This window comes from Haliotis cracherodii, unplaced genomic scaffold (assembly GCF_022045235.1).
Source record: "Haliotis cracherodii isolate W230 unplaced genomic scaffold, xgHalCrac1.p SCAF_18, whole genome shotgun sequence".
Classification (NCBI taxonomy): Eukaryota; Metazoa; Mollusca; class Gastropoda; order Lepetellida; family Haliotidae; genus Haliotis; species Haliotis cracherodii.
Window position 1 is genome coordinate 13,900,236 of NW_027266273.1, and position 26,945 is coordinate 13,927,180.

Here is a 26,945-nt window from a genome sequence, read left to right on the forward strand (position 1 = left end):
CATAATATCCGTTCGTCGCGTGTCAATATTGAAAGTTAAAAAATCAATTCACCAGAAAAAGATAAGCCGTTATTACCCTAACTTGGAGCTTATTCTATAAATATGCATCATTGCATTGCTACTAACCTGAGGGGTTAACTGTCGGTGCTGTTCCGGTTGCGGCAGCTTCTTTAGGGTCCTCGGTGACCTTGACAACCGTCTCGATGGTCTTCTCGTTTGCAGCCTCCCTCTTCCGGCGCCCGATGCCTGTTGGCGTCGTTTGTCCATTACACATGGACTACAACATAAACACTTACTAGCTAACTGTTACCGACCCTCACAGTGAAAATAATATACATCCCCTAAAATGTAATGCCTTCTTTTATATTCAGTAAATATCCCCTTCTTGGACTATAATTGCCTCGTACATGTACCTGTTCTTAGGCCCGCCCTCAACCTGACCAGGGTCCTGCGGCAACTGGTTGTGCCTTCTTGATCTATCAACCTACATAATGTGCCATGAACCTGCTCATTGTGGCATCACATCCCCTCAGACGAATAGTGACAAGAGATGAACTTCTGTTGTCCGTAAATCTCGCCTTAGAGCTGAATGAGTGAGTGAGTGGGGTTAAACGCCGATTTGAATAGTATTCCAGTCATATCACGGCAGCTTAATGTGGGCGGAAAGCCCGAAGTGATGCAGACATTTACCACTTCGGTGAAACCCACAAGCACGGGTATGGTGCTAACAAGCCTAAAACCATAATCGGGGCGAACCGGGATTCGAACCCACAATCATAAGTTTCTGGCGAGCCCAACGGATGCAACTCTTAGACTACTGCGCCAGCTGTGACATCCGCCAATTGAATTGTCACAGACGATAAAAGTAGACAAAATTAGAAATGCATGAATTTCCTAATAAAAAAAAACATTTTCCCATAAGCCTAAATGTCCCCACAAACTTTTACAAATAGACGACGGAATTCGGGTTCGGTGTGAAACCTCATCGTATGTACAAATGTTTGAGGGTACGTTTTGACGGCAAGATAGTTGGTTTTAAGAACATAGAGCATTCACATTGGTACAGATGTTAGGCAAGGTATTTGTAAATTGTGCTTCAGAGAAACGATTACTGCCAGTGTTTCATCTTTTCGAGGCAAGCGTGTCCACTAGCCCATACCAATTCTAGTTTCAACCCTTGCCATTTCACGCCTACATTTTTGGGGTAGAAAATGGGTGGACTATCGCACAGATTGACAGTCCATACAAATATGTTTCGAAACCGAAGTCGCTGCTATGGCACAGTATTCGCCTTTCGAATTTGAGCTGATAGTATTCCAAAGGGCGAAGCTAAGATAAATATTTTCGAAGCGGTTCAAATGTTTCAATCAACGCGCCTTTACTTTAATTGCAAGCTTCATTGTTTTCTAACTCAGACAACTGAAGTCTTATGGCAGTGAGTCGGATACAGTGCTATTTGAGGATTTGAGGACACCATGACGGCAGTCTGTAAATAATCCAATAATTCAGTGATTGAGATCGTGAGCATCTACACAATTGGGATACAGTAACAAGGATTAACCAAGTCAGCGAGCCTGACCAGCCGATCTCGTTAGTTGCCTCTCACGGCAGGCATGAATCGCTGAAGAGAAATTCTAACCGGATCGTCCAGGGGTTACTATTGTGAACTATACAGATCAACTTACCTTGTCACACTGTGTGTCGCCGGCCTTGCATATTCTGGCAGTACATGAGAAGCCGACCTTGTCTTGGCCAACAAATTTAAACACTTTGACTTTCACTGTAACTGTTCTGTTATCAGCTGATCGTTCAAGGGTCGTCAACACAGAGGCTGCGTTTTGGCCAGGGCACCTTGAAAAATATATAGCAGGTACGTTAAAACACAAGTAACATCAAAGGAGTGAGTGAGTATGGTTTTACGCCGCTTTTAGCAATATTCCAGCAATATCACGGCGGGGGACATCAGAAATAAGCTTCACACAATGTACCCATGTCGATAATCGAACCCGGATGTTCGGCGTGACGAGCGAACGCTTTAACCACTAGGCTACCCGATCGCCCCTAACATCAAAGGAAGATACTGAGAGTTAGTAGTGTCAATCACAGTTGCGGCCACGTGGCCGTTCACTTTATTGTTGTTTGAACTCATCTATAGGTAACGACTTGGGTCTACGGATCGACCCGTTAGAATAGTCTACCCAGTGCAGAATTTACATCTAAGAGGGGCTACAATATATATTAATAATGCATGTATGCATTGAAAGCTCTTCTCCTCTTCTCCCGTGAAGACTACCACATACACATGGACGATATAATCATTGACTTATGTGGGAGGAAAGTATTTTTAATTTGTTGGTCCTTCTCTGAGATCGACATTTACATGTTCAATGAAATGTTTTACAATTAGAACATTCTGAACGTTCGTATAGCAAAATGAATTTCATAAAGGTATTAAACATCTCCCAATCAGTTTCAGGGGAAACCTTACGGACATCGTTTTCAGTTTGTTTGTTTTTGTTGATTAAAGCCGTAACGGTGGTCTGTAACTGATCGAGTTTGGACCAGACGATCCACAGACTGACATCAAGAGTATCGATCTACGCGGTTGGGATACGATGACATGCATCAACCAAGTCGTCGAGCCGGACCCCCATATCTCGTTATTCGCCTCTAACGACATGGGTTGCTGAGGGACGACAACACGGGGTCACACACGCATGCACCATGCTGACTGTTTACATAAAACAGAACAAAGATGTTATTTGAGCAGTACAAGGTTGTTTGTGGTAACTCAATGTACATGACTAATGTACCCGTGAATATCCGGGGTAGAATAGGTCTTCAGCAACCCATGCTTGCCGAAAAAGGCGACTATGCTTGTCGTAAGGGGCGACTAACGGGATCGGGTGGTCAGGTGCGCTGACATGGTTGAAGCATGGTATCGATCCCAATTGCGTGGATCGATGCTCATGATGTCAATCACTGGATTGTCTGGTCTAGACTCGATTATTTACAGACCGCCGTAAAATTGCTAAATATTGATGAGTGCGACCTTAAACAACAACAAACAAACAAAACATGACGTAACACAGGCGGCAATAACTGATCAAATGATATAAGAAGGGCCTATATAGGCATATCACCTCCGTGGTGAAGGCGATGTTTTATGTACTTACTTGTCGACTATGATGGGAAACGTTGTACCATTAACTATGGTGTTATTAGCTGTGAGACTCATCACAATTACCGACGCATACCCTGAAACAGAAAGAAGAGCATACACTTTCTCGAAGCAACAGAGAAACCGTTGGCCTGATACACACGAAACATGACTACAAACGTGAAGGAAATACTTGGTTCGGATTGCAGTAAAGATGATGCGTTTATCAGCATTCGCTGATAATAACACGTGCACAAGTTATAACAATTCTTTTGAGTCCCATTTCTAAAGCGACAATTTCAAGCAGATCGTGAGATTTGCTGGTGGATCTATTTTATTGAATATTTGTACTTGATTAATTTTTGAAATGACATTGTTGTAAGAAACTGGAATAATATTAGAAGCGGCTTTAACCCTAACTCAGTGCCCCCCCCCCCCCCCCCCCCCCCCCCCCCACCCCACCCACCCACCCACCCCCACCCACCCCCACCCCCACACACACACCACCCCCAATCCTCAACCTGAGAATCTGTATGCTTCAAAACACAGTCTTTCCCAAACCCTGTTTTCGGAAGTCATTATATTGATTTCAAGTTCAAAAGACAACATGCATCTTGTTACAAGACGCAGTAGTCCTCGAAACGGGTGTATGTATTAGTATTTAACTTACATGCATATATGTCTAGCTCCAGCAAGTGAAGTGAAACCGATAGTCAGATGGCCAGGCGTGAAAAACTAGATTTTCGTTTCAACTTCTTCCTGTATACCACAACCTTTTCTATTGCAAAACGGACACGTGAAGATTCCGGGGTAGAATCGGTCTTCAGCAACCCATGCTTGCCGTAAAAGGTGACTATGCTTGTCGAAAAAGGCGACTACCAGGATAGGGTGGTCAGTCTCGCTGACTTGGTTGATGCATGTCATCGATCCCACTTGCGTGGATCGATGCTCATGATATCAATCAGACTCGATTATTTACAGACCGCCGTCACATAGCTTGAATATTGCTGAGTGGGGCGTTAAACAACAAACCAACCAACCAATCTATTGCAAAACGAGGTATCTATCCACACAAAATTCAAAATTGCTTAAATTGAAGGGAAATTGCATAATGTAACAAAAAATGTAGGTAACACATTTGGCGCAGTCCTGTTTGTGTACCTGTTTCGACAGGAATGTTGAATGAGAAGGTGAGTTCCTCGCCTATCAGCATGGGGGCAGTACTCAAGGGCTGGTTCTTGGCGGTTACCTTGAACACCACAGGCTCATAGATGTTGGTGATTGATGTATTGATGTACTGAGCACTGAAATAAACCATTTTTACATGTGGTAAATATAGAAAGAGTCATGCTTCAACATACTTTAGAGCACGGATGGCGCAGTCGGGTAAGGCGCCGCGATTCTCTGTGAAGAGTTGCGTCCCTGGGCACGCAAGAGAATTAGGTTTGCCAGCACCATACCCGTGCTTTTGGGTTTTACTTCGGGCTTTCATCCCACACCACACTGACACACTGTGATGTGGAATACTCGGGAATACTCTACAAAGTGGAAACCAAACTAAATCCATTAAACTCACTCACCCAAAGTATTATACTTTTCCATTGCATTGGAGTGAGTGAGTTAAAAGTTTACGTCGCATTGGCATTATTTCATCCATATAGCGAAGGAGCTGCTGAAAATACTCGAGTTGTGAGTTATCGAAGTGGCTCGATAAAGGTATTTGAATAATTGATACTCTTACAGTATATGGGATATATCTGACGGGCATATTTAATTGTTCGTATATAGCGGCACGTGTATTGGCCAAATTGTTCAGTGTGACACGAAATAAATTAACATGCACGTTTTTTATTTTATTTGAGTAAACCTGTGATAGCACATTAGGTAGACGTGCCATATCAACATTTAATGGAGCTAGACTGAGTGTGGACCCGTGAAGATCCGGGTTAGAATAGGTCTTCAACAACCCATGCTTGCCGTAAAAGGCGACTATGCTTGTCGTAAGAGGTGAGACTAACAGGATCAGGTAGTCAGGCTCGTTGATACATGTTATCGTATCCCAATTGCATGGATCGATGTTCATGATGTCAATCACTGGACTGTCTGGTCCAGACTCGATCATTTGCAGACCGCCGTCAATGAGCCGGAATATTGCTGAGTGCGCGTTATACAACAAATAAACAATAAAAAGACTGTTTGTGGCTAGCAGGTCAGGGAAAAAGCATCTCAATATTTCTCTGAACACAAAGAGCAAGACCAGACATGGGAATCCAATTTCGAACGGCAATCAAAGATTTGAGATACCCAAGCTGTGTCCCATTGAATAGAGGATTCTAAACACTTGTCACACTTTAAACATCGGTTTTGACGTTCACGGGATTTTGTTTTATAGTTATGATCGCCATACTTAAACATGAAAACTCGTGTGTCGTAAATAGCAATAAACGTGCTTACTCAGTCATAGGCGACTATGCCTGTTGGAAGGGGCAACTAACGGGATCTGGTGGTCAGGACTTGGTTGATGCATTTCATCGTATCCCAATTGCGTAGATCGATGCTTCATGATATCAATCACTGGTTTGTCTGGTCCACATTCGATTATATGCAAAGCGCCGTCATATATTCTAAGTGCGGTGTTAAACATCAAACAAACAAACAAAACCCGAACTTACGAATTCACCTCCGCCGTCACCACGTCCCCAAGTGTTCGAACAGTGTTGTTGTCGAATGCACACTTGGCACTGAGTCTTTCGTCCAGCGTTGTCACAATATTTGTGTCATACTCGATGTTGACAAAACGCTCGTTAATCAACACTGTGCCCTGTAAGATTAAAAAATAGTGACTCCATGTCCTTAGAAAAGAACAAACATGTATAAAAACTATGTGATGTAACATATTTCCTGAAAAAAATAAAACATCGATGAGTAGGTGTTTACATCGGCAGGAACCCCGTGAAGGTCAAGGTTAAACCTGGGGATCAGCAACCAATGTTTGTCGTAAAAGGCGAATAAACGGGATCGGTTGGTCAGGCTCGCTGACTTGGTTGATGCATGTCATCGATCACAATTGCGTGGGTTGATGCTCATGAGGTCAATCACTGGATTGTCTGGTCAAGACTCGATGATTTACAAACCGCCGTCATATAGCTGGAATATTGCTGAGTGCGTCGTTAAACAACAAACCAACCAACCAACCAACCAACCAACAAATCATGATGTCAATCACAGGACTGTATGGTCTAGACTCGATTACTTACAGACCGCCGTCATATAGCTATAATAGTGCTGAGTGCGGCGTTAAACAACAACAAACAGATAGATGATCATGATGTCCATCACTGGATTGTCTGGTCCAGATTTAAGTAATTACAGATCGCAGCCATTTCGCTTGAATATTGGTGAGTGCGGCGTTACACAAAGACACAAACAAAACAAAACATCAACTGTGAGAATCAAAAAGCTATTGGCATGTGGTGGCCATCAGAAAAAAAGTATTTTTACATTTACGTAAGATAACTAATCCAGACCCGTGAAGATGGGAGGTAGAATAGGTCTTCAGCAACCTATGCTTGCCGTAAGAGGCGTTTATGCTTGTCGTGAGAGGCGACTAACGGGATCAGGTGGTCAGACTCGCTGACTTGTTAGATGCATGTCATCGTGTCGCAATTGCGTGGATCGATGCTCATGATGTCAATCACTAGATAGTCTGGATTGCTGAGTGCGGCAAACAAACATATAGACAACTGCTCCACTTTACTCACGTTTGTCCTGTTGATGATTGGCCCACACTCCGTACTGTTATCAGGAATCAAAATCGCATAACCTTCATTCCAAGTAACGTTCTGCGAAAGATTATTCTGTGGAAGAGTTGGGATGACATCATTTACTTTTTTGAAGGTACAGTTGTCGATGTTGCGTTTTCCAGCGATGTATATCGTGCCTTGAAAGCCTTCCGGGTTGATGTGGATGGCCTTTTTGTCTCCGAAACACAGTATTTGCTCTGTAAAACAGACAAATGTGATGGTGTCTTTATCAGAGAAACTGCTCAATCGGAAAACTTATTTCTGAAAAATCGATTCTGTTTTTGGGGTTGCCAATACAAAACTTAAAATCTGCCGAAAAGGTTATAATTATAAATGAAAAGGTAAGTGAGTTATTCAGTGAATCAGACAAAAACAAATATGTATGAAATTCTCCAGAATAAGTGGATGTATTGTTGCATAGGTAACAACAACTTGATATTGAGGGTGGTGTGTGTGTGTGTGTGTGTGTGTGTGTGTGTGTGGTCTTGTTTTGTGTGTTTGGGGTGGTGGTGCTGGGTTTTTTCTGGAAAAAAATACATTGTCCCATGGGAGCGTGTGTGTGTGTGTGTGTGTGTGTGGGGGGGGGGGGGTACAATTATTTTGTCGAGAAAATACATTGTCCAAGAATAAATGGTTGGACTTAAAATTGATATGGTTTTGCAGCTCTAACTTTAGTCTCAATACAAAATGCATACTATGCCTACTACACCTTACGTGCTAAGTAGATGCATCTAACGCACTTTTCTACCTACCTCTGTTGTTGCTGCAAGTACTTCCATAGTAATTCTCGGTACAGAAGCATGTGTTGTTGGCGCACACACCGCCGTTGAGACATTCTGACGTACAATTGCTACCTGCTATTCCCGCTGTAATAGATGCAGCCTCGTATCATACACAGGCCGTAGTGCAATTTAAAACACCTGTCCCTCTAATAGAGGAACCAAACGAATACCTAACTTACTAACACCTGAAGATCCGTGTTAGAATAGGCCTTCAACAACCCTACTTGCCGTAAAAGACGACTATGCTTGTGAGTGAGTGAGTGAGTGTGGTTTTACGCCGCTTTTAGCAATTTCCAGCAATATCACGACGGGGACACCAAAAATGGGCTTCACACATTGTACCCATGTCGGGAATAACCCGGGTCTTAGGCGTGACGAGCGAACGCTTTAACCACTAGACTACCCGACCACCCCGACTATGCTTGTCCTAAGAGGCGACTAAAGGGATCGGGTGGTCTGGACTTGGTTGATGCATGTCATCGTAGCCCAATTGCGTGGATCGAAGCTCCATAATATCAATCACTGGTTTGTCTGGTCCAGATGCGATTATTAGCAGAGCCTCGTCATACAGCCAGACTATTTCTAAGTGCGGCGTGTAACAACAAACAAACAAACCCCGAACTGTACAAAGTGTACAATTTGAACACTACAAAACAAAACAAAACAAAACAAAACAAAACACAAAACGCCAATTGTGAGACAGTTCCCCTCCAAAACAGTTACCAAAAACGTTTCTGGTATTGTAAAAGGCAGTATATTCCAAGAATGCGAAATAAATGTCAATGTTTCAAAGGGATGGATAAATCTAGAGTTCACGTCGATGTGACTTACCTGTCTGGATACGGCAGTTGTAACCATCATAGCCACTGGCGCAACTACAGTTTCCGTTGTTGTTGCAGGCACCGTTATTTTGACAGTCCTGTCCTTTCCGACGGCAGTCAAACGATGCCGTAGCTGGAAGAGTGAGTGAGTGAGTTGGGTGTAACGCCGCATTTAACAGTATTCCAGTTATATGGCGGCATGTCAGCTTAATGTGGGAGGAAAGCCCGAAGTGATGCAGGCCTCAGACGTTTACCACTTCGGCGAAACCTACGAGCACGGGTATGGTGCTGACAAGTAGCTGGAAGAAGTGGATCATAATAGAAAGAAGTAGATCGATCCACCACAGCCTACGTGAGCATCAACAAATCAGGATATGTTCTTGAGTGAGTGAGTTAGGTTTAACGCCGTTTTTAAAAGTATTCCAGTTATATTCCGACTTGTCAACATCATGGGGGAGGAAAGCGTGAATGGATTCGAACCCATGATCATAGGTTCCTGGAGTGCCCAACGGACGCAAATCTGCAGAGCGAATTGCTGCATCTTAGACGACTAGGCCGTTCTTGAACCGGAGTCTGCCCGGATCGCGGATATCGGTGGTGCCATCCCCTTGCCGCGTCATACAAGAAGATGTCAACAGACAGTACTTATTGTTACCCTGCCTGCGCTCGGCACAAAGGGATAAAGAAGGGCTGCTCGCATCGGAGTCAGTATAATGTGCTGGAGGGGGGGGGGGGGGGGGATCAATATACATCCACAAACGCACACACACGCACACACACACTGATATGGATGGAATATGGCTAAAAGCGGCGTAAAACCATACTCACCCACTCACCCAGTCAAGACGATCAGATCGATGGTCAAGATCTATATGGTAATAAAGCGGGTCTTACTTCACGAAGTGCATCAAAACACGTGAGCACCTTAATTAGAAACATGAATGTATTGGGTCAATATCTGATGACGCTGTGTTGGTGGTACACATGCGTTAAAAACCCTGCAACCGACCGAAATCGGCACGACAGTGTTGATATCGTCACGCGTTTTTGGTTAGACTGTGCATGGAAGCGTTTTTTCCTACCAAAACCAAAGATGTCTCTGGTCCAGCCAAAGTATAACTCCATTATTCCAGCCAAGTTCGGACTGGAGTTGACTCCATTGCTTCGGGAAGATGAGACGCACGCACGAACGCACGCACGCAATTAATTAAACATGTGTTGACATATCACTTACTGGGTGTTCTTCACACACACACACACACACACACACACACACACACACACACACACACACACACACACACACATATATATATATATATATATATATATATATTAATAAACTTACCTATTGCAGACAGAGTGACGAATATTGTCACCGTCAGCAGCATCTTGTATTGCGAAGACATCAGCAACATCGTCGGCAGGGTTATTGTCCTAAAAGAAAACGCAAAATGATACATTTGACTGACAAAGGATGACAGATGACGGACATTTCCGGACTTGATATGGGTCACTGATTGATATTAACAGGATTTGTGTCCCTGACTGACATTATGCTGATTGACACTGCCGTTCTATGTGTCACTAACTGACATTATGCTGTTTGACACTGCCGTTCTATGTGTCACTAACTGACATTGTGCTGATTGACACTGCCGTTCTATGTGTCACTGACTGACATTATGCTGATTGACACTGCCGTCCTATGTGTCACTAACTGACATTATGCTGTTTGACACTGCCGTTCTATGTGTCACTAACTGACATTGTGCTGATTGACACTGCCGTTCTATGTGTCACTGACTGACATTATGCTGATTGACACTGCCGTCCTATGTGTCACTAACTGACATTATGCTGTTTTACACTGCCGTTCTATGTGTCACTAACTGACATTGTGCTGATTGACACTGCCATCCTATGTGTCCCTGACTGACATTATGCTGATTGACACTGCCGTCCTATGTGTCACTGACTGACATTATGCTGATTGACACTGCCGTTCTATGTGTCACTAACTGACATTATGCTGATTGACACTGCCGTCCTATGTGTCACTAACTGACATTATGCTGTTTTACACTGCCGTTCTATGTGTCACTAACTGACATTGTGCTGATTGACACTGCCATCCTATGTGTCCCTGACTGACATTATGCTGATTGACACTGCTGTTCTATGTGTCACTGACTGACATTATGCTGATTGACACTGCCATCCTATGTGTCCCTGACTGACATTATGCTGATTGACACTGCTGTTCTATGTGTCACTGACTGACATTATGCTGATTGACACTGCCGTCCTATGTGTCACTAACTGACATTATGCTGATTGACACTGCCATCCTATGTGTCACTAACTGACATTGTGCTGATTGACCCTGCCGTTCTATGTGTCACTGACTGACGTTATGCTGACTGACACTGCCGTCCTATGTGTCACTAACTGACATTATGCTGATTGACACTGCCATCCTATGTGTCACTAACTGACATTGTGCTGATTGACACTGCCGTCCTATGTGTCCCTGACTGACATTATGCTGATTGACACTGCCGTCCTATGTGTCACTAACTGACATTATGCTGTTTGACACTGCCGTTCTATGTGTCACTAACTGACATTGTGCTGATTGACACTGCCATCCTATGTGTCCTTGACTGACATTATGCTGATTGACACTGCCGTCCTATGTGTCACTAACTGACATTAAGCTGATTGACACTGCCATCCTATGTGTCACTAACTGACATTATGCTGATTGACACTGCCGTTCTATGTGTCACTAACTGACATTATGCTGATTGACACTACCGTCCTATGTGTCACTGACTGACATTATGCTGATTGACACTACCGTCCTATGTGTCACTGACTGACATTATGCTGATTGACCCTGCCGTCCTATGTGTCACTAACTGACATTATTCTGATTGACACTGCCGTCCTATGTGTCACTAACTGACATTATGCTGATTGACACTGCCGTCATATGTGTCACTAGCTGACATTATGCTGATTGACACTGCTGTTCTATGTGTCACTGACTGACATTATGCAGATTGACACTGCCGTTCTATGTGTCACTGACTGACATTATGCTGATTGACACTGCCGTTCTATGTGTCACTGACTGACATTATGCTGATTGACACTGCCATCCTATGTGTCACTGACTGACATTATGCTGATTGACACTGCCGTCCTATGTGTCACTAACTGACATTATACTGATTGACACTGCCGTCCTATGTGTCACTAACTGACATTATGCTGATTGACACTGCCGTCCTATGTGTCACTAACTGACATTATGCTGATTAAAACTGCCGTCCTATGTGTCACTAACTGACATTATGCTGATTGACACTGCCATCCTATGTGTCACTAACTGACATTATGCTGATTGACACTGCCGTCCTATGTGTCACTAACTGACATTATGCTGATTGACACTGCCGTTCTATGTGTCACTGACTGACATTATGCTGATTGACACTGCCGTCCTATGTGTCACTGACTGACATTATGCTGATTGACACTGCCGTCCTATGTGTCACTGACTGACATTATTCTGATTGACACTGCCGTCCTATGTGTCACTAACTGACATTATGCTGATTGACACTGCCGTCATATGTGTCACTAGCTGACATTATGCTGATTGACACTGCTGTTCTATGTGTCACTGACTGACATTGTGCAGATTGACACTGCCGTTCTATGTGTCACTGACTGACATTATTCTGATTGACACTGCCGTTCTATGTGTCACTGACTGACATTATGCTGATTGACACTGCCATCCTATGTGTCACTGACTGACATTATGCTGATTGACACTGCCGTCCTATGTGTCATTAACTGACATTATGCTGATTAACACTGCCGTCCTATGTGTCACTAACTGACATTATGCTGATTGACACTGCCGTCCTATGTCTCACTAACTGACATTATGCTGATTGACACTGCCGTCCTATGTGTCACTAACTGACATTATGCTGATTGACACTGCCGTCCTATGTGTCACTAACTGACATTATGCTGATTGACACTGCCGTCCTATGTGTCACTAACTGACATTAAGCTGATTGACACTGCCGTTCTATGTGTCACTGACTGACATTATGCTGATTGACACTGCCGTTCTATGTGTCACTGACTGACATTATGCTGATTGACACTGCCGTCCTATGTGTCACTAACTGACATTATGCTGATTGACACTGCCGTCCTATGTGTCACTGACTGACATTATGCTGATTGACACTGCCGTTCTATGTGTCACTAACTGACATTATGCTGATTGACACTGCCGTCCTATGTGTCCCTGACTGACATTATGCTGATTGACACTGCCGTCCTATGTGTCACTGACTGACATTATGCTGATTGACACTGCCATCCTATGTGTCACTAACTGACATTATGCTGATTGACACTGCCGTCCTATGTGTCACTAACTGACATTATGCTGATTGACACTGCCGTCCTATGTGTCACTAACTGACATTATGCTGATTGACACTGCCGTTCTATGTGTCACTAACTGACATTATGCTGATTGACACTGCCGTCCTATGTGTCACTAACTGACATTATGCTGTTTGACACTGCCGTTCTATGTGTCACTAACTGACATTATGCTGATTGACACTGCCATCATATGTGTCACTGACTGACATTATGCTGTTTGACACTGCCGTTCTATGTGTCACTAACTGACATTATGCTGATTGACACTGCCATCCTATGTGTCCCTGACTGACATTATGCTGATTGACACTGCCGTCCTATGTGTCACTAACTGACATTATGCTGATTGACACTGCCGTCCTATGTGTCCCTGACTGACATTATGCTGATTGACACTGCCATCCTATGTGTCACTAACTGACATTATGCTGATTGACACTGCCGTCCTATGTGTCACTAACTGACATTATGCTGATTGACACTGCCGTCCTATGTGTCACTAACTGACATTATGCTGATTGACACTGCCGTTCTATGTGTCACTGACTGACATTGTGCTGATTGACACTGCCGTCCTATGTGTCACTGACTGACATTATGCTGATTGACACTGCCGTCCTATGTGTCAGTAACTGACATTATGCTGATTGACACTGCCGTTCTATGTGTCACTAACTGACATTATGCTGATTGACACTGCCGTTCTGTGTGTCACTAACTGACATTATGCTGATTCATACTGCCGTGTGCCGCTGATTCATAATGCAATGACAGTGTCAGGCTTAAATGTCCGTCAGTGATATTATGCTGAGTGACAGTGTCAGGCTATATGTCCGTCAGTAATATATGTCCGTCAGTGATATTATGCTTAGTGGCACTGTAAGGCTATATATGTCCCTCGGTGATATTATGCTGAGTGACGGTGTCAGGCTATATGTCCCTCTGTTATATTATGCTGAGAGGCAGTGTCAGGCTTATATGTCCATCAGTGATATTATGATGAGTGACAGTGTCAGGTAATATAACCCTTAGTGATATTATGATGAGTGACAGTGTCAGGCTGTATGTCCCTCAGTGATATTATGCCAATGAATTCAATTAAGTGAGTACGCCTGAGTATTACTGGATGAGAAAACCAAGAATGGGATTCAAACCTTATGCTTGTTTGCGGATTCGAACGCAGTCTTCAGCATGGCAAGCGAACGGTTTAACCAGATTCATAATCACATTATTTATTCAAGGATGTTTGCTTTACAGTTACTATAGCTTTCATGAAATACATACAATCCAAATCATGTTATGATAATAGTATTGTGGACAGGCATCGAGACATGAAACTTATACAGAGTAAGATAATTATAATACTATCAGAAAACAGAAACAGTTTACGTAGATGATCATTCGCGCTACTTTGATACATGTCAGAAATGGTATTCACATGTTAAAGTCACTTGACACATTAACAAATCTAGTGTTTATGTGAACATTAACAACTCTTGTGTTTCTAGTGAACTTTAACTAAATTGTGCAACAGAAACTCAAATACATTTGCACTGATGTATTCAATATGTGATTCAACACAAAATATCAAATGAAATAAATGAAAAAGAAAATATGTTTTTGAGCCGACAGCAAACGAAGCACGCCGAAGATGTTGATGCATTGGGCTCTGAATCAACAGGATCTAAATTGTCAATAAACTGAGAAGAAGAAGAAGTATTTTGGGGAGAATCCACTGTAAACAAACCACTTCTCCTTGCCGGGTCCTGTTCTAATGATATTGGCATGTTCTTTGGACTCGACAAATGCAACATTCTTCACCGTGAAACGTGGCACGGTTGAAGAGGGAGGATCAGTCAGGTTACTTGGAGGAGGAGTTATTGGCCTTCGCGTGGAAGGTCAGGACTATACGTTCTTAGAAATGCAGGTTATGGACAAACTCCAGAATGTCCATATCAAGGAAAAACTTCGGGTAGAGTTCAAATGTAGACCTGAGAAAATCTGGAGTTCAGAGTTGAACGCTCGCAATAAAGTCAAAGCAACAAATACTTATGCTGTACCCGTCCTTTTGTATTCTTTTGTTGTTACTGACAGGACGAAACGCGAAATTCACGGTATTGACGAAGAATCATGTCACACAATAGATCCCACCACCATCGCTCTTCACTCAATCACTTTACCAGTTATTTGTATTGTGCACTTTTATACCCATTTATTTGTGTGATGATCCTCTTGTGAAGAATGTCAAGACTCATGATAAAAACAAGGCATTCCACAGTTTTCTTAAACAAGCCAAGGATGTTGGACCTACTCTCAATGTCACTGTTGATTTTGTTGATGGTTCTGTACTTCTTCACGGTACAGAAATGAGTGTCAAACCATTGAAGTGCCATATCAAATCGGCCCAGATTCAAGGAGAGGCTAAATGAACGACCACTGCATCGAGTTTATGTGCAGTGTGTTGGGAAGAAAAATATCCCCGCAGAGTCCTTCGCTTGGATGAAGTCGGCTGACCTGAGAAGTGAAACAGAAGGCTTTCTGTTTGCTGCCCAGGACCAGTCACTTCCTACGCGAGACCGCCAATGTGTGAAAACATTAACATGCGAGACATTCCGAACGACAGTTTCGGACTGTATAACTGATACCTTTAAAATTAATGTCAATCTCTCTTCAGTGGGATAAACATTTACAACGGAAGAGACTTTGCATAGCCCATGGGTAGTACCGCCATACAAACTCGGTCATCTATTAGACACTCCAGAATTATTTTTTGTTCGGTTTTCACATTTTGAATCGTTTTTTGTCAAAATATATCTTTTTCAAAGCTTGTCTGGAATGGAAGTCACCAATTCGATACCAGTGCCTTAAAGATCGAGAAAGCTGCTTGGCTAATGTCGCCTTTCTGTTAGTCATTTCATTGGTCGGTCACAGTTCGCGAAATGTGGTTCGGACATGAACTGTAATTGGATTGGATTGCGTCACGTTGGCGATCACTGAGATCTGAATTTAATTAGGCTGGTACGATGTGAACAGCTGCAACTTCAAGGTAGGGTGGGACATGTTCGGATATATGTAGTGTCCACACCAGGTTTACTGTGAGATTACCGTCAATATTTGTTGGTCCTTGTAATCAATAGATAACATCCCAAACTTCGATGCTCTAAATAATAAGTTTGGTATCAGTAACCGAATGAGCTGGGCGTGTCGGTGGTTGTTCGTGACAAATATATGGATACTTAAAATGAATCTCGACTATAATTGTGTAAATTTGAGCAAAACATTAATTTTCCATATATGAAAACGCAACAAATGTGAACGAGGGACGTGTGATCAATCATATCCACATGATCACATTTCTGTCCTTCACAGATGTCGGTATACAAGGTGCAAAAATCAATGTGTGCGTTGAAGCATTATTTTGTAATATATTGTATGAACCTGTTCTCGAAAAGTAAATCATTTATTTTTATGTGATGATGTCATATTTGAAAAGTATAGGTGTGTTTAAAAAGATAGATGCGTTGCTCTCAACGCCCCCATCAATGTTCCCAAACTCAACTGGGGGCACGGGTTTCGCCGCGATTCGCTGTGCAGAGTTGCGTCCCTTGCACACGCCAGAAACCTATGATTGTGGGTTCGAATCCCGGTTCACCCCGATTATGTTTCTAGGTTTGTCATACCCGTGCTTGTGGGTTTCACCGAAGTGGTAAACGTCTGAGACCTGTATCATTTCGGGCTTTCCCCCCACATTAAGCTGACACGCCGTGATATAACTGGAATACTGCTAAAAGCGGCGTTAAACCCAACTCACTCACTCCCCCACGCAACTTAACATAATGTGATTACCATATTGAAGACAACGTCTGCCCAATGGTATCTGCATCCAGCGGGTCATTCAACACACAGTGATGACTGATGTTTATCTAAAGAATATATAAACTGCCGGGCAAAAGAAAGTATATACTTGAAAAATGGATTTGACCAAACAAATGCAACACGTTACTAGGTTGAAAACCGTCGCCGAAACACGGCAAAACGTAAGGTCCAAAACACAACTATGATGCCCGTATCAAATACATCACCATCGAATGATCATTTCTTGTTTGTTTCACTTTTAGTTAGCATCATACCTGGTGTATACTTTCCTTTGCCCGGCAGTTGGTGTGCCCAACCCAACACAATGTCCGTGGTTCCACCAAGTTTGGACAATTGCCTTTGACATTGGTTAAACATCACATGATTGACGTAAATATAACGAAAGGTTGGTCCCGTTCAGATGAAAATTCATCATCACGGATTTTAAAGAATTTAAGATGGATTTAATTATCTCCGTAACAATGATTGGCAATGTTGATGATGTGGAAAGTCATATTTGAATCGGTACAAGACTATTCTGAGGAATAATTGATAGGTATGGTGTATGTGCATAGCATGTTTCTAGTCCCATTGTCACTATGATTAACTTATAATCATCGAACGGAAACACAGTGTTGAACGGCAACTCATTATTAAATCTACTCAGCATGCAAATATATATACTGTATATTTCCATTGTATAATGGGCCGGTGGCTTGAAGTACCGAATACATTTGTCTGCCTGTCTGGCTGATTAACTTAATCATATGTACAATGTTAACAATATGTGGATTTGATATACATTTTGATGTAATAGCCCTATACTTCATCCCAAGTACATTTGCTTCTTGGATACTCTCATGTGGGCCACGCCTATTACATCTGTGATCAACAGTGCATAACACAGTCCACAATCATATCCACACATCATCGAAGAGATTGATTGAAATCTAGTTGTCTGCAGTATAGTTTAATTATACATATTGTAATACAAGTCATCAATAACTTTCACAAAAGGTCTGTGTGACTCACGCCACGAAGTGTCGATACTTCCACAGCTGCCAGCCGCCCCACTTGCCACCGCCCTGATAATTGCGCATTAATGTCACAGAGTACAATTACATATGCAATGGAAACAGCCAGATGCATTGGACTCACCACTAAACTACTGAAGAGAATGATTTACAACATGAGTATCATGTACACTGCCTAAGTAAGGGTATCAGAAAAAAATATATGCATCCCTGATATTGGAGGTATTGTGCTTGAATCTTACAGAAGAAAACGTCCTTAGCACTTCGTGTATGTTATTTGAATGTCTGTTCATTTTATAACAGTTATATTTCGGCGGCCTGTAAATGACTGAGTCTGGGCCAGACAAACCAGTGATAAATATTATGATCAATGATCAATTACCAGGTCAGTTTTATTTCTCTGAAAATCCACCAGCGGAGTATATATATATATATATATATATATATATATATATATATATATATATATATATATATATATATATATATATATATATGTGTGTGTGTGTATATATATATATATATATATATATATATATATATATATATATATATATATATATATATATGTGTGTGTGTGTGTGTGTGTGTGTGTATATATATATATATATCATATAATATACAATGCAGATCCAGATGGTAACAAGCCTAAATAAAATAACAATGATAATAATAATAATAATAATAATAATAATAATAATAATAATAATAATATTAATAATAATAACCGGGCGATAACACGTTACCAATTATGTCACCGAGCCTGACCACCCGATCCTCTTACGACCAACATACATGTCGGCTGTGGTCAATTGTAAACCGGGATCCTGACGAGTATGTTATATGTAAATATACAGCATGATAACATAAGCAAGGCAACCACAAAAAATCAACTGATTCACACTCGGAAACCATCACTTTGTAACATATTAAAAGTCAATGTGAAATACGTATATATGAGGCATTGGCAAATTAGACATTTTTTTAAAGCTAATGAAGAGAGCTTTAATTTTAAATGCGGCATGATAAATATTTTACAAAACAAAACATTTCATGATATCGCATGAGTGGTAAGGTGACCTCTCTAACCTTTGGGGTCAAATTGGACTTTGATTTTGGTAGACGTATACATGTTATATATGAAGGGATGGTTTCTGATTGTAAATCAGTTGAAATCATTTCTGGTGCAATCCGTGGAGGGTTGGGTCTATATTTGTTTTGTCCGAATAGACTTGTCCTTCAGCAAAACCGAACATCTAAGTAAGTTTATGAAAATAGTAAAATTCAGTAAGTATGAATATACGGCTATAATGTAACCTGGGGTGCTTTCTTAGCAAACTTTTGTGTCTGTAGTTAGCCTGCAGAACAGGTTATAATGGTTTGTCTGATAATGAGTGTACGAAGTTTGATTTCACTACCAGCGCACGATCTTAATACCCCAGGAAAGTAATATCCGATAACACACTGCTCTTTTAGATGGTGTAACTGTGTTACACTACAGTGTAGACCAAGGTGAAATAAAGACAAAATACATTAGACACAATGTTACTATTATTTAAACAGGATTAATTAAAAGTCACCAAAATAATCTTCATCCGTGTTCCGCTGTGGGGGACATTTATTGAAATTGAATTTTGTTTCGGTTTAATTCCAAGCACTTTGGGGCAACTTTACTGAAGGTCGAAATTCACAACTTAGAATCCAAAGCACACGTGTCTGTAGATCACTGGTTTACCACATTATTAATCGATATTGGGATATACGATAACTGAATGGAAAGATATTGTCAGTCTGCTTTGTTGATATCAAATATTGTCACTCTGAAATTAGTTATATCAGATATTGTCAATCATCTGTGCCAATGGCAGATATTGTCACTTTGCAATGGAGATATGGCATCAATGATAGTAACATCAGGGTTTGTTTGGCGGCAGCAGTTACTTCAACTGCATTCAAACGAATAGGCGGCAATAATTTAGGATAGTTTTTATAATAAATAATATATTCCCTGAAATAATCCCTTTTCCGTAGAGAATATATGAAATTAGTAAACAATAAACAAATAGTTAAGGTATCTTGTTGAGCATCACGTTAATTTCATTTGGGGAATAGGGGAAGGGGAGGCACATCCCAGAAACTAGTAGACCGGTTTACATGCAAGTTTTCCCAAGAGATTAACATCGACGGCATGTGTCACTCCGTGCATTCCTCCCTCATTAACATCAACGGCATGTGTCACTCCGTGCATTCCTCAATCATTAACATGATGGCATGTTTCACTCCGTGCATTCCTCCCTCATTTACATGATGGCATGTTTCACTTCGTGCATTCCTCCCTCATTTACATGATGGCATGTTTCGCTCCGTGCATTCCTCCCCCTCATGAGCATCGACGGCATGTGTCACTCCGTGCATTCCTTCCTCATTAACATGATGTCGTGTTTCACTCCGTGCATTCCTCTATCATTCACATGATGGCGTGTGTCACTCCGTGCATTCCTCCCTCATTAACATGATGGCATGTTTCACTCCGTGCATTCCTCAATCATTAACATCGATGGCATGTTTTACTCCGTGCATTCCTCTATCATTAACATGATGGCGTGTGTCACTCCGTGCATTCCTCCCTCATTAATATGATGTCATGTTTCACTCCGTGCATTCCTACTCATAAACATGATGGTATGTGCCACTTCGTGCATTCCTCCCTCATTAACATGATGGCGTGTGTCACTCCGTGCATTCGTCCCTCATTAACATGATGGCATGTATCACTCCATGCATTCCTCCCTCATGAACATCGATGACATGTATCACTCCGTGCATTCCTCCCTTATTGACACGCCATGACATAAGTGTGAAATGTTGTCCAAACCCAGCACTCCCACCTATTTTTTTAATAGGATGAGTTATAAGTAAACCGTTCTGACCCACATTGCGCGACAAAAAACGATGCTCGACACGAAACATTTACTCAGGATCATAATTAAAACTCTGACCATTTATACAAAGTTTATATTTTTGTACAGATCTGGACAATATTATGTCGGCTACATGTAGATTTTCTTCTTGTCTGAAAACCTCTCTCGGCCTGATGGGCGAATCGACAGCAGTGATGATGTAAACCGTCTTTTCCAAACGCCCTATTGACTTTTTTCTGCCTCTCCTTAGCCTGTGTTTGTCTAATGACTCTTCTGTTGAAGGAATGTAGACACAGGAGGATTCCGTTTTGGCTCACGTCGGGTCAGATGTTTGTAAAGCACTAGAGTTTTGGAATGTCAGCTGTACCACAAACATTATGTATTGTATATTTGTCTATATACATGATGTATAGGTTGATATATATATACACAATACATATCGTATGAACACATGAGTAAGCGAGTATGACCTTATTACTATCAGCAATATTCCAATCGAATGGGAAATATGCATTGTGTGCATTTTGAGTCACAATCATGTCGTCGGTGTGACGAGACAACGAATTAGCACGGCGATTCTCGTTCGAAGACTAAATTCAATCTTAACGTTGCGTCATGGCCTTATTTCATTATTCTTTCAAATGACACTAAGCATGTCTCAACGTCATGCAACGTAAACGTCTTGCAGCACCAACGTTATTAAACGGAAACGTCACACTACCCCAACGCCAGGCAACATAAACATGTCATGACAACGTTATGTAACACCACCGACGTGTAACAAAAACGCGGTCTCCTCCCATTAGTAAGACAGTCCAGTTGTGAGACACCTTAAAACAACAATGTCATACCTGGTTGCACATGTTAATCAGGTAATTAACCCCTATCATGAAAATGGACTTGTCTTATTATAGACAAAAGAAATGACTCAAGATGTTTGATACCCTCTTTTACTTTATTTAATTCAACATTTTAATTCATCCATCCCTTAAAATCCATTAAAATCCAGTTAAAATTAATATCACAGTTCACATCACAGTTCACATCGAGGTTGTCACACGACACAACCTTAGTCCATCTTCAGAAATTTGCCAACAGCATCCAAGAACTGGAGTGGTGTCTTGACACCCTGGGATAGCTGATCCTTCAGTCTGGAAAGTCGATTGCCAATCTACTTGTACACACGCTTTCTTGCTGGTGGAACTGCACCTAGGTCTAACAGATAGCTTGGTCTTCTCAGATTTCTCAATCTTCTTGATGATCTCGATGAACCTGTAGAGATTAGGATGACGATGATTCAGTGATGCATTGAGGCGACTGTGGAAACCCTCCAGGTTGTTGTTGGTCCTTCGGCCGAATGTCTGGTGATGGTTCCACAGAGAAAGAGGGAATCTGGCTTCATAATCCACCCAGTTTGTGACTATGTAGTCGTTGAATTCTTCAGCATTGGGTACATCGGGAGACTGGTTCATGGAGTCAATCTATGCATCCTGAACCTGTTGAAGAGGCAGCAGAGGCAAGGCAGCAGCTCGTCGGATCCACTGTTCCACAAGGGGGTTATCTCTGTATCCAACAGCAAGACCAAGCTCCTGTGTTTTCCGCCAAATCGCCTGGGTAAAGTGGAAGAAACACCCCTTGATGTCTGAACCTTGAAACTCTGTCCGGAGGGCTCTAATGGCAGCAACTTCAAAGTCCACCTGGAATGTCTCTGGGTTGAATGGTTGGTTCAGTAGTTGTTGGATGTGGACCTTCAACTGAGCAAAGAGGCGTTGGTAAGTTGTAGTCCGACGATCAGGCATCAATGCGTAGACTAGGGGATAGGTAATGCTTCCTTTCCGTGCATGCAGTATGTAAAGCTCATTCCAAAGATCTGGGCAGGCGGAGAAAGTACCATCCATGTAGACAATGGAAGCTGACTGGAGGACTCTAAGCTGATCATCAGTTGCAAATACCAGCATCTTGTCTTCTTCACCGTCGGCAAAAAGCAGAAACCGCTCACCATCATGGGTCTCTCTCCAGGGTGCTGCAATGTCGACTTCAGCTCTGGTTTTAGGGATTTTCGGGATGGTGTGACTGCGGTGTCTGTACATGGCGCTGCCGACTGAGCTGAAGGAGGGAAATATAGCTGCAGCCTCTGGATCATGTCTCAAGACCTCGTCGTTGTAGAGGGCTGGCATAGGAGTGGTTGGTTCTTCTCTTGTTCTCTTTCTTAAGCTGCCAAGGAACTTGATTCTGCTGGTGTCTTCTGGTGGGTGGTTGTGTACAGTGAAATTTCTAACAATATTTCCAACTGTTGTACATTTGCCAATGCAGGTCTTAACGGTACATCGCCAATGAGTACCAGTTTGTCTTACTTTGTTCTTGTAGTGGAGATATCCCTGAAAGAGGACCTGGAGAGTACCTCTTTGACTGGTAATGAACTCAACCTGCTGCAAACCTGCCATGATTGTGCATGAAATGTTCTTACTTACTTACCTTGGAGATTTAACGTGCGCTTTCCGACTGATGCGTATTTCGCACACGGAAGGGGGAATTTATATGTGTAATAAGTAAGTTTTATCAAAACATGCATCTCAACTTTTTGAGTAAGCTCCTACTAGCTCCTAACTAAGTTATTTCCTGAGAATATTCAAACAGAATTACTGGCCTACTCTTATTAATTAATCCGCTAATCATGGGCTGTGACCATTGTTAAGTGGGTAGACTGGCTGTGTTCGTTTAATTAATCCCACCTACTCCACTGTCTTACAATGGGTGTCTCACTAATGGGATGTCTTACTGATGGGATGTAACCCCAAAACAACATACACCGTCAACCTAATGCATCATCAACGCAATGCAAAACCAGCCTTCCAAAACAAAAATATACCAAAAACCGACCTAAATTAATAAATCAAATACTTAAAAGCTCCAACGACCTAACTAAGGCAGGCAAACAAATAACCTTCCTGTGGATACCAGCCCACGTAGGAATATACGGTAATGAAAACGCCGATAAAGCAGCCAAACTATCCCTCAACATCCCAGAAATAAGCTTAAACTTACCCATCTCAAAATCAGAAATTAAAAGTGTAAACAAACAAAAAATCACAAATGGCATAACCTATATCTAAACTCAAATAGCCAAATCAAAAGAGTACTCAGCAAACCACTAACCAAACCAAAAATTCTCCATCCATCAAAACAAATCGACAGAGTATTCACTAAACTCCAAACAGGACACACCAACCTAAATAACCACCTAAAAAAATTTAAAAACACACTATAGGTAACTGCCCACACTACAAACAACCAGAAACCCCAGAACACGCACTCATCCACTGCACACACTACCTAACACATCGAACCGCATTACAAACCACCCTCAATCTAAACAAGGCTCTCACTCTAGAAGCAATACTAAACCCACAAAATAAACTAGAAAACTTCAAGGCCTTAGGCGTATTCTTAATCAAAACGGAACTAATAAAACGCATCTAAAACCATAATAACCTACCAAATCAAAATCACATAAACAAACAATCATCCACCATACCCAGCTCCCTTAGTTCTCCTCCCCAACCCCATCGGCATCTATTCCAAATCTCAAAATTCCCAAATTCTATATAAGCAACCCCTAAAGCCCCCTCTTGGGTTGCACAGACCACCCTCGCCCCTTTCGGAAACACATTAAATGGCCTGGCCGGGCCCGTGTGCGAAATACGCATCAGTCGGAAAGCGCACGTTAAATCTCCAAAGTAAGTAAGTAAGTAAGCAAAACCAGCGCCATACAACATCATTGTCATTCAACTTCAACGCCATGCAAGACGTCGATGTTGAAGGGCGTTGGCCTTGCATGGCGTTGATGTTGTATTACGTTTTTAACTTAATACACGTTTGCTTTTGATTAATATTAAACGGGTTGTTCATTCAATAAGATCAGTTCTTCGCCTGAGGGTTTTGAGTATGTCAGGGAAGGCAATCTGTCATACCCGTAGCTCATACATTATTGAGTTCAAAGGCTGCAAAGATTGTTTTTTTTAAGTAAAAGATTATAGTATAGTTAAACCAATTGCCATCACACACGACCCTTGAAGATTCCGGGGTAGAATAGGTCTTCGGCAACCCATGCTTACCGTAAAAGGTGACTATGGTTGTCGAAAAAGGCGACTAATGGGATCGGTTGGTCGGGTTAGCTGGCTTGGTTGATGCATGTCATCGATACCAATTGCGTGGATCGATGCTCATGATATTAATCACAGGATTGTCTGGTCCAGACTCGATTATTTACAGACTGTGGTCATATAGCTGGAATATTGCTGAGTGCGGCGTTAAACAATAATCCAACCAACCAACATCACATACACACTATCATAGAATCACGCATACTGTTAGAATCAGGTACACAATCACGCAATCAGTGAATCATGCTCACCCACAGAATCACGCATACACTCACTCACCCACCCACATAATCACACTCACTCATAGAGTCACGCTCACTCTAAGAATCGCGCTCATGTTCACTCACTCATAGAATCACCATTACTCATAGAATCATAATCAAGCACACATGTACACTCACTTATTCATAGAATCACGCATAGTTGTAGAATCACGCACACAGTCACTCACTGAATCACGCACACACTCACAGAAACACGCACACACACGCTCATTCATAGAATCACTGTCACTCACAGAATAAACCTACTGACATGGCGGCAACCATCACCCCATAACGGTGTCATTCTCCCTGTCTGCATGCTTCAATGTAAGGTCTCCATCAGGAAAAGGAATAACCTTATCTCCTGTTACTCATGTGATGTGTCTGTATCACCGGAAAAATATGTGCTTGAGAGCATTTAAAAAACAAACATGTCTTCTTCCTTCAAACGTAATTTCAATTCGGCGTGCACCTGACTGCACAACGGGCGGAAGGTTGAGTCACATGATATGACCGAGTTACCTCCCATGTCATAGCTAGGAAACTGATTGGGGGACATTATACTATTGGAGATTTAAGGTTAGTTGGTTGGTTGGTTTGTTGTTTAACGCCGCACTCAGCAATATTCCAGCTAATGACGGCGGTCTGTAAATAATCGAGTCTGGACCAGACAATCCAGTGATTAATATCATGAGCATCGATCCACGCAATTGGTATCGATGACATGCATCAACCAAGACAGCGAGCCTGAACACCCGATCCCGTTAGTCGCCTCTTACGACAAGCATAGTCGCCTTTTACGGCAAGCATGGGTTGCTGAAGACCTATTCTAACCCGGATCTTCACTTGCATGTATGTGTATTGATACAAGTGACTAAATATTGCCATAACAATACAGTACTTTTTTTTCTGTGACACTGTTTGTGTAGCAATATCCGCTCTACCTCGTGCTTCCAAGCGAACACGGTACAGTACCTCAATATCTGAACAGAGTCAAGTATGACGTGGCAAAACATCCAGCTGTCACGTTACTGTTATGCTGGAAAAAAACAGTTAGCTGACTTGTACTTTGTTTGACGACTAGCTAATGCGATTAACATCTGATTTTTTAAGGGTAATGACAAATTACAACATCTACAAACACCATCTCACCTTCCACGACAATGTGGTGAATATGTGGACGTCAGTGACGTATTTTCAAGTCATTACGATACACTGATGTAGCAGAAAGCTGATTTGGTCGGTTTTTATTTCATTCCCTTTACTCTATGCTGATTGATGAGTTGACACGTATTGATGGGCACAGCTGTGTAGACATATTGTGCTGTTGAAACGTCAGCATGGGGAAAGAATCACGAAAACACCATTCCAAATTTGCCATATGTTTCCAAATAATGATTAGTGCATTGACTAAACAGTAAAGACTACTGCTTTCATATGCATTTATTGCCTTTTTATGACAAATCTTGCACGTCATGTTTACCATAGAGGAAGGTCATCAACACACAAGCTGTGCCAGCGGACACCAAAACATGGACAGCCAATAAAGATGAATTTGAGGTTCGCAACCAGCCACCAAACTTCAAACGGCATTCGCTTGTCGTAAAAGGCGACAAACTGGAATATCATGTGATGTCGTATCCAAATTGCGTACATTG

General features: G+C 41.9%; 2 protein-coding genes across 2 annotated transcripts in view; both read right to left on the minus strand.

The window, feature by feature from the left end:
- LOC139465793 (EGF-like domain-containing protein 2) overlaps positions 1 to 26,945 on the minus strand; it is a 38,326-nt gene that overhangs the window by 4,203 nt on the left and 7,178 nt on the right. The window contains exons 2-10 of the mRNA XM_071247709.1: positions 9,915 to 10,003; positions 8,577 to 8,699; positions 7,716 to 7,829; positions 6,922 to 7,160; positions 5,833 to 5,981; positions 4,322 to 4,464; positions 3,177 to 3,258; positions 1,686 to 1,851; positions 127 to 277 (exon numbers count right to left, since the gene is read on the minus strand). Of these exons, the coding sequence (XP_071103810.1) occupies positions 127 to 277; positions 1,686 to 1,851; positions 3,177 to 3,258; positions 4,322 to 4,464; positions 5,833 to 5,981; positions 6,922 to 7,160; positions 7,716 to 7,829; positions 8,577 to 8,699; positions 9,915 to 9,984 (1,237 nt within the window). The 5' untranslated portion in view covers positions 9,985 to 10,003. The remainder of the gene's footprint in view (positions 1 to 126; positions 278 to 1,685; positions 1,852 to 3,176; positions 3,259 to 4,321; positions 4,465 to 5,832; positions 5,982 to 6,921; positions 7,161 to 7,715; positions 7,830 to 8,576; positions 8,700 to 9,914; positions 10,004 to 26,945) is intronic.
- LOC139466050 (uncharacterized) lies at positions 22,343 to 23,038 on the minus strand. The gene has a single exon (XM_071248065.1). The coding sequence runs from the start codon at positions 23,036 to 23,038 to the stop codon at positions 22,343 to 22,345; it is 696 nt and encodes a 231-aa protein (XP_071104166.1).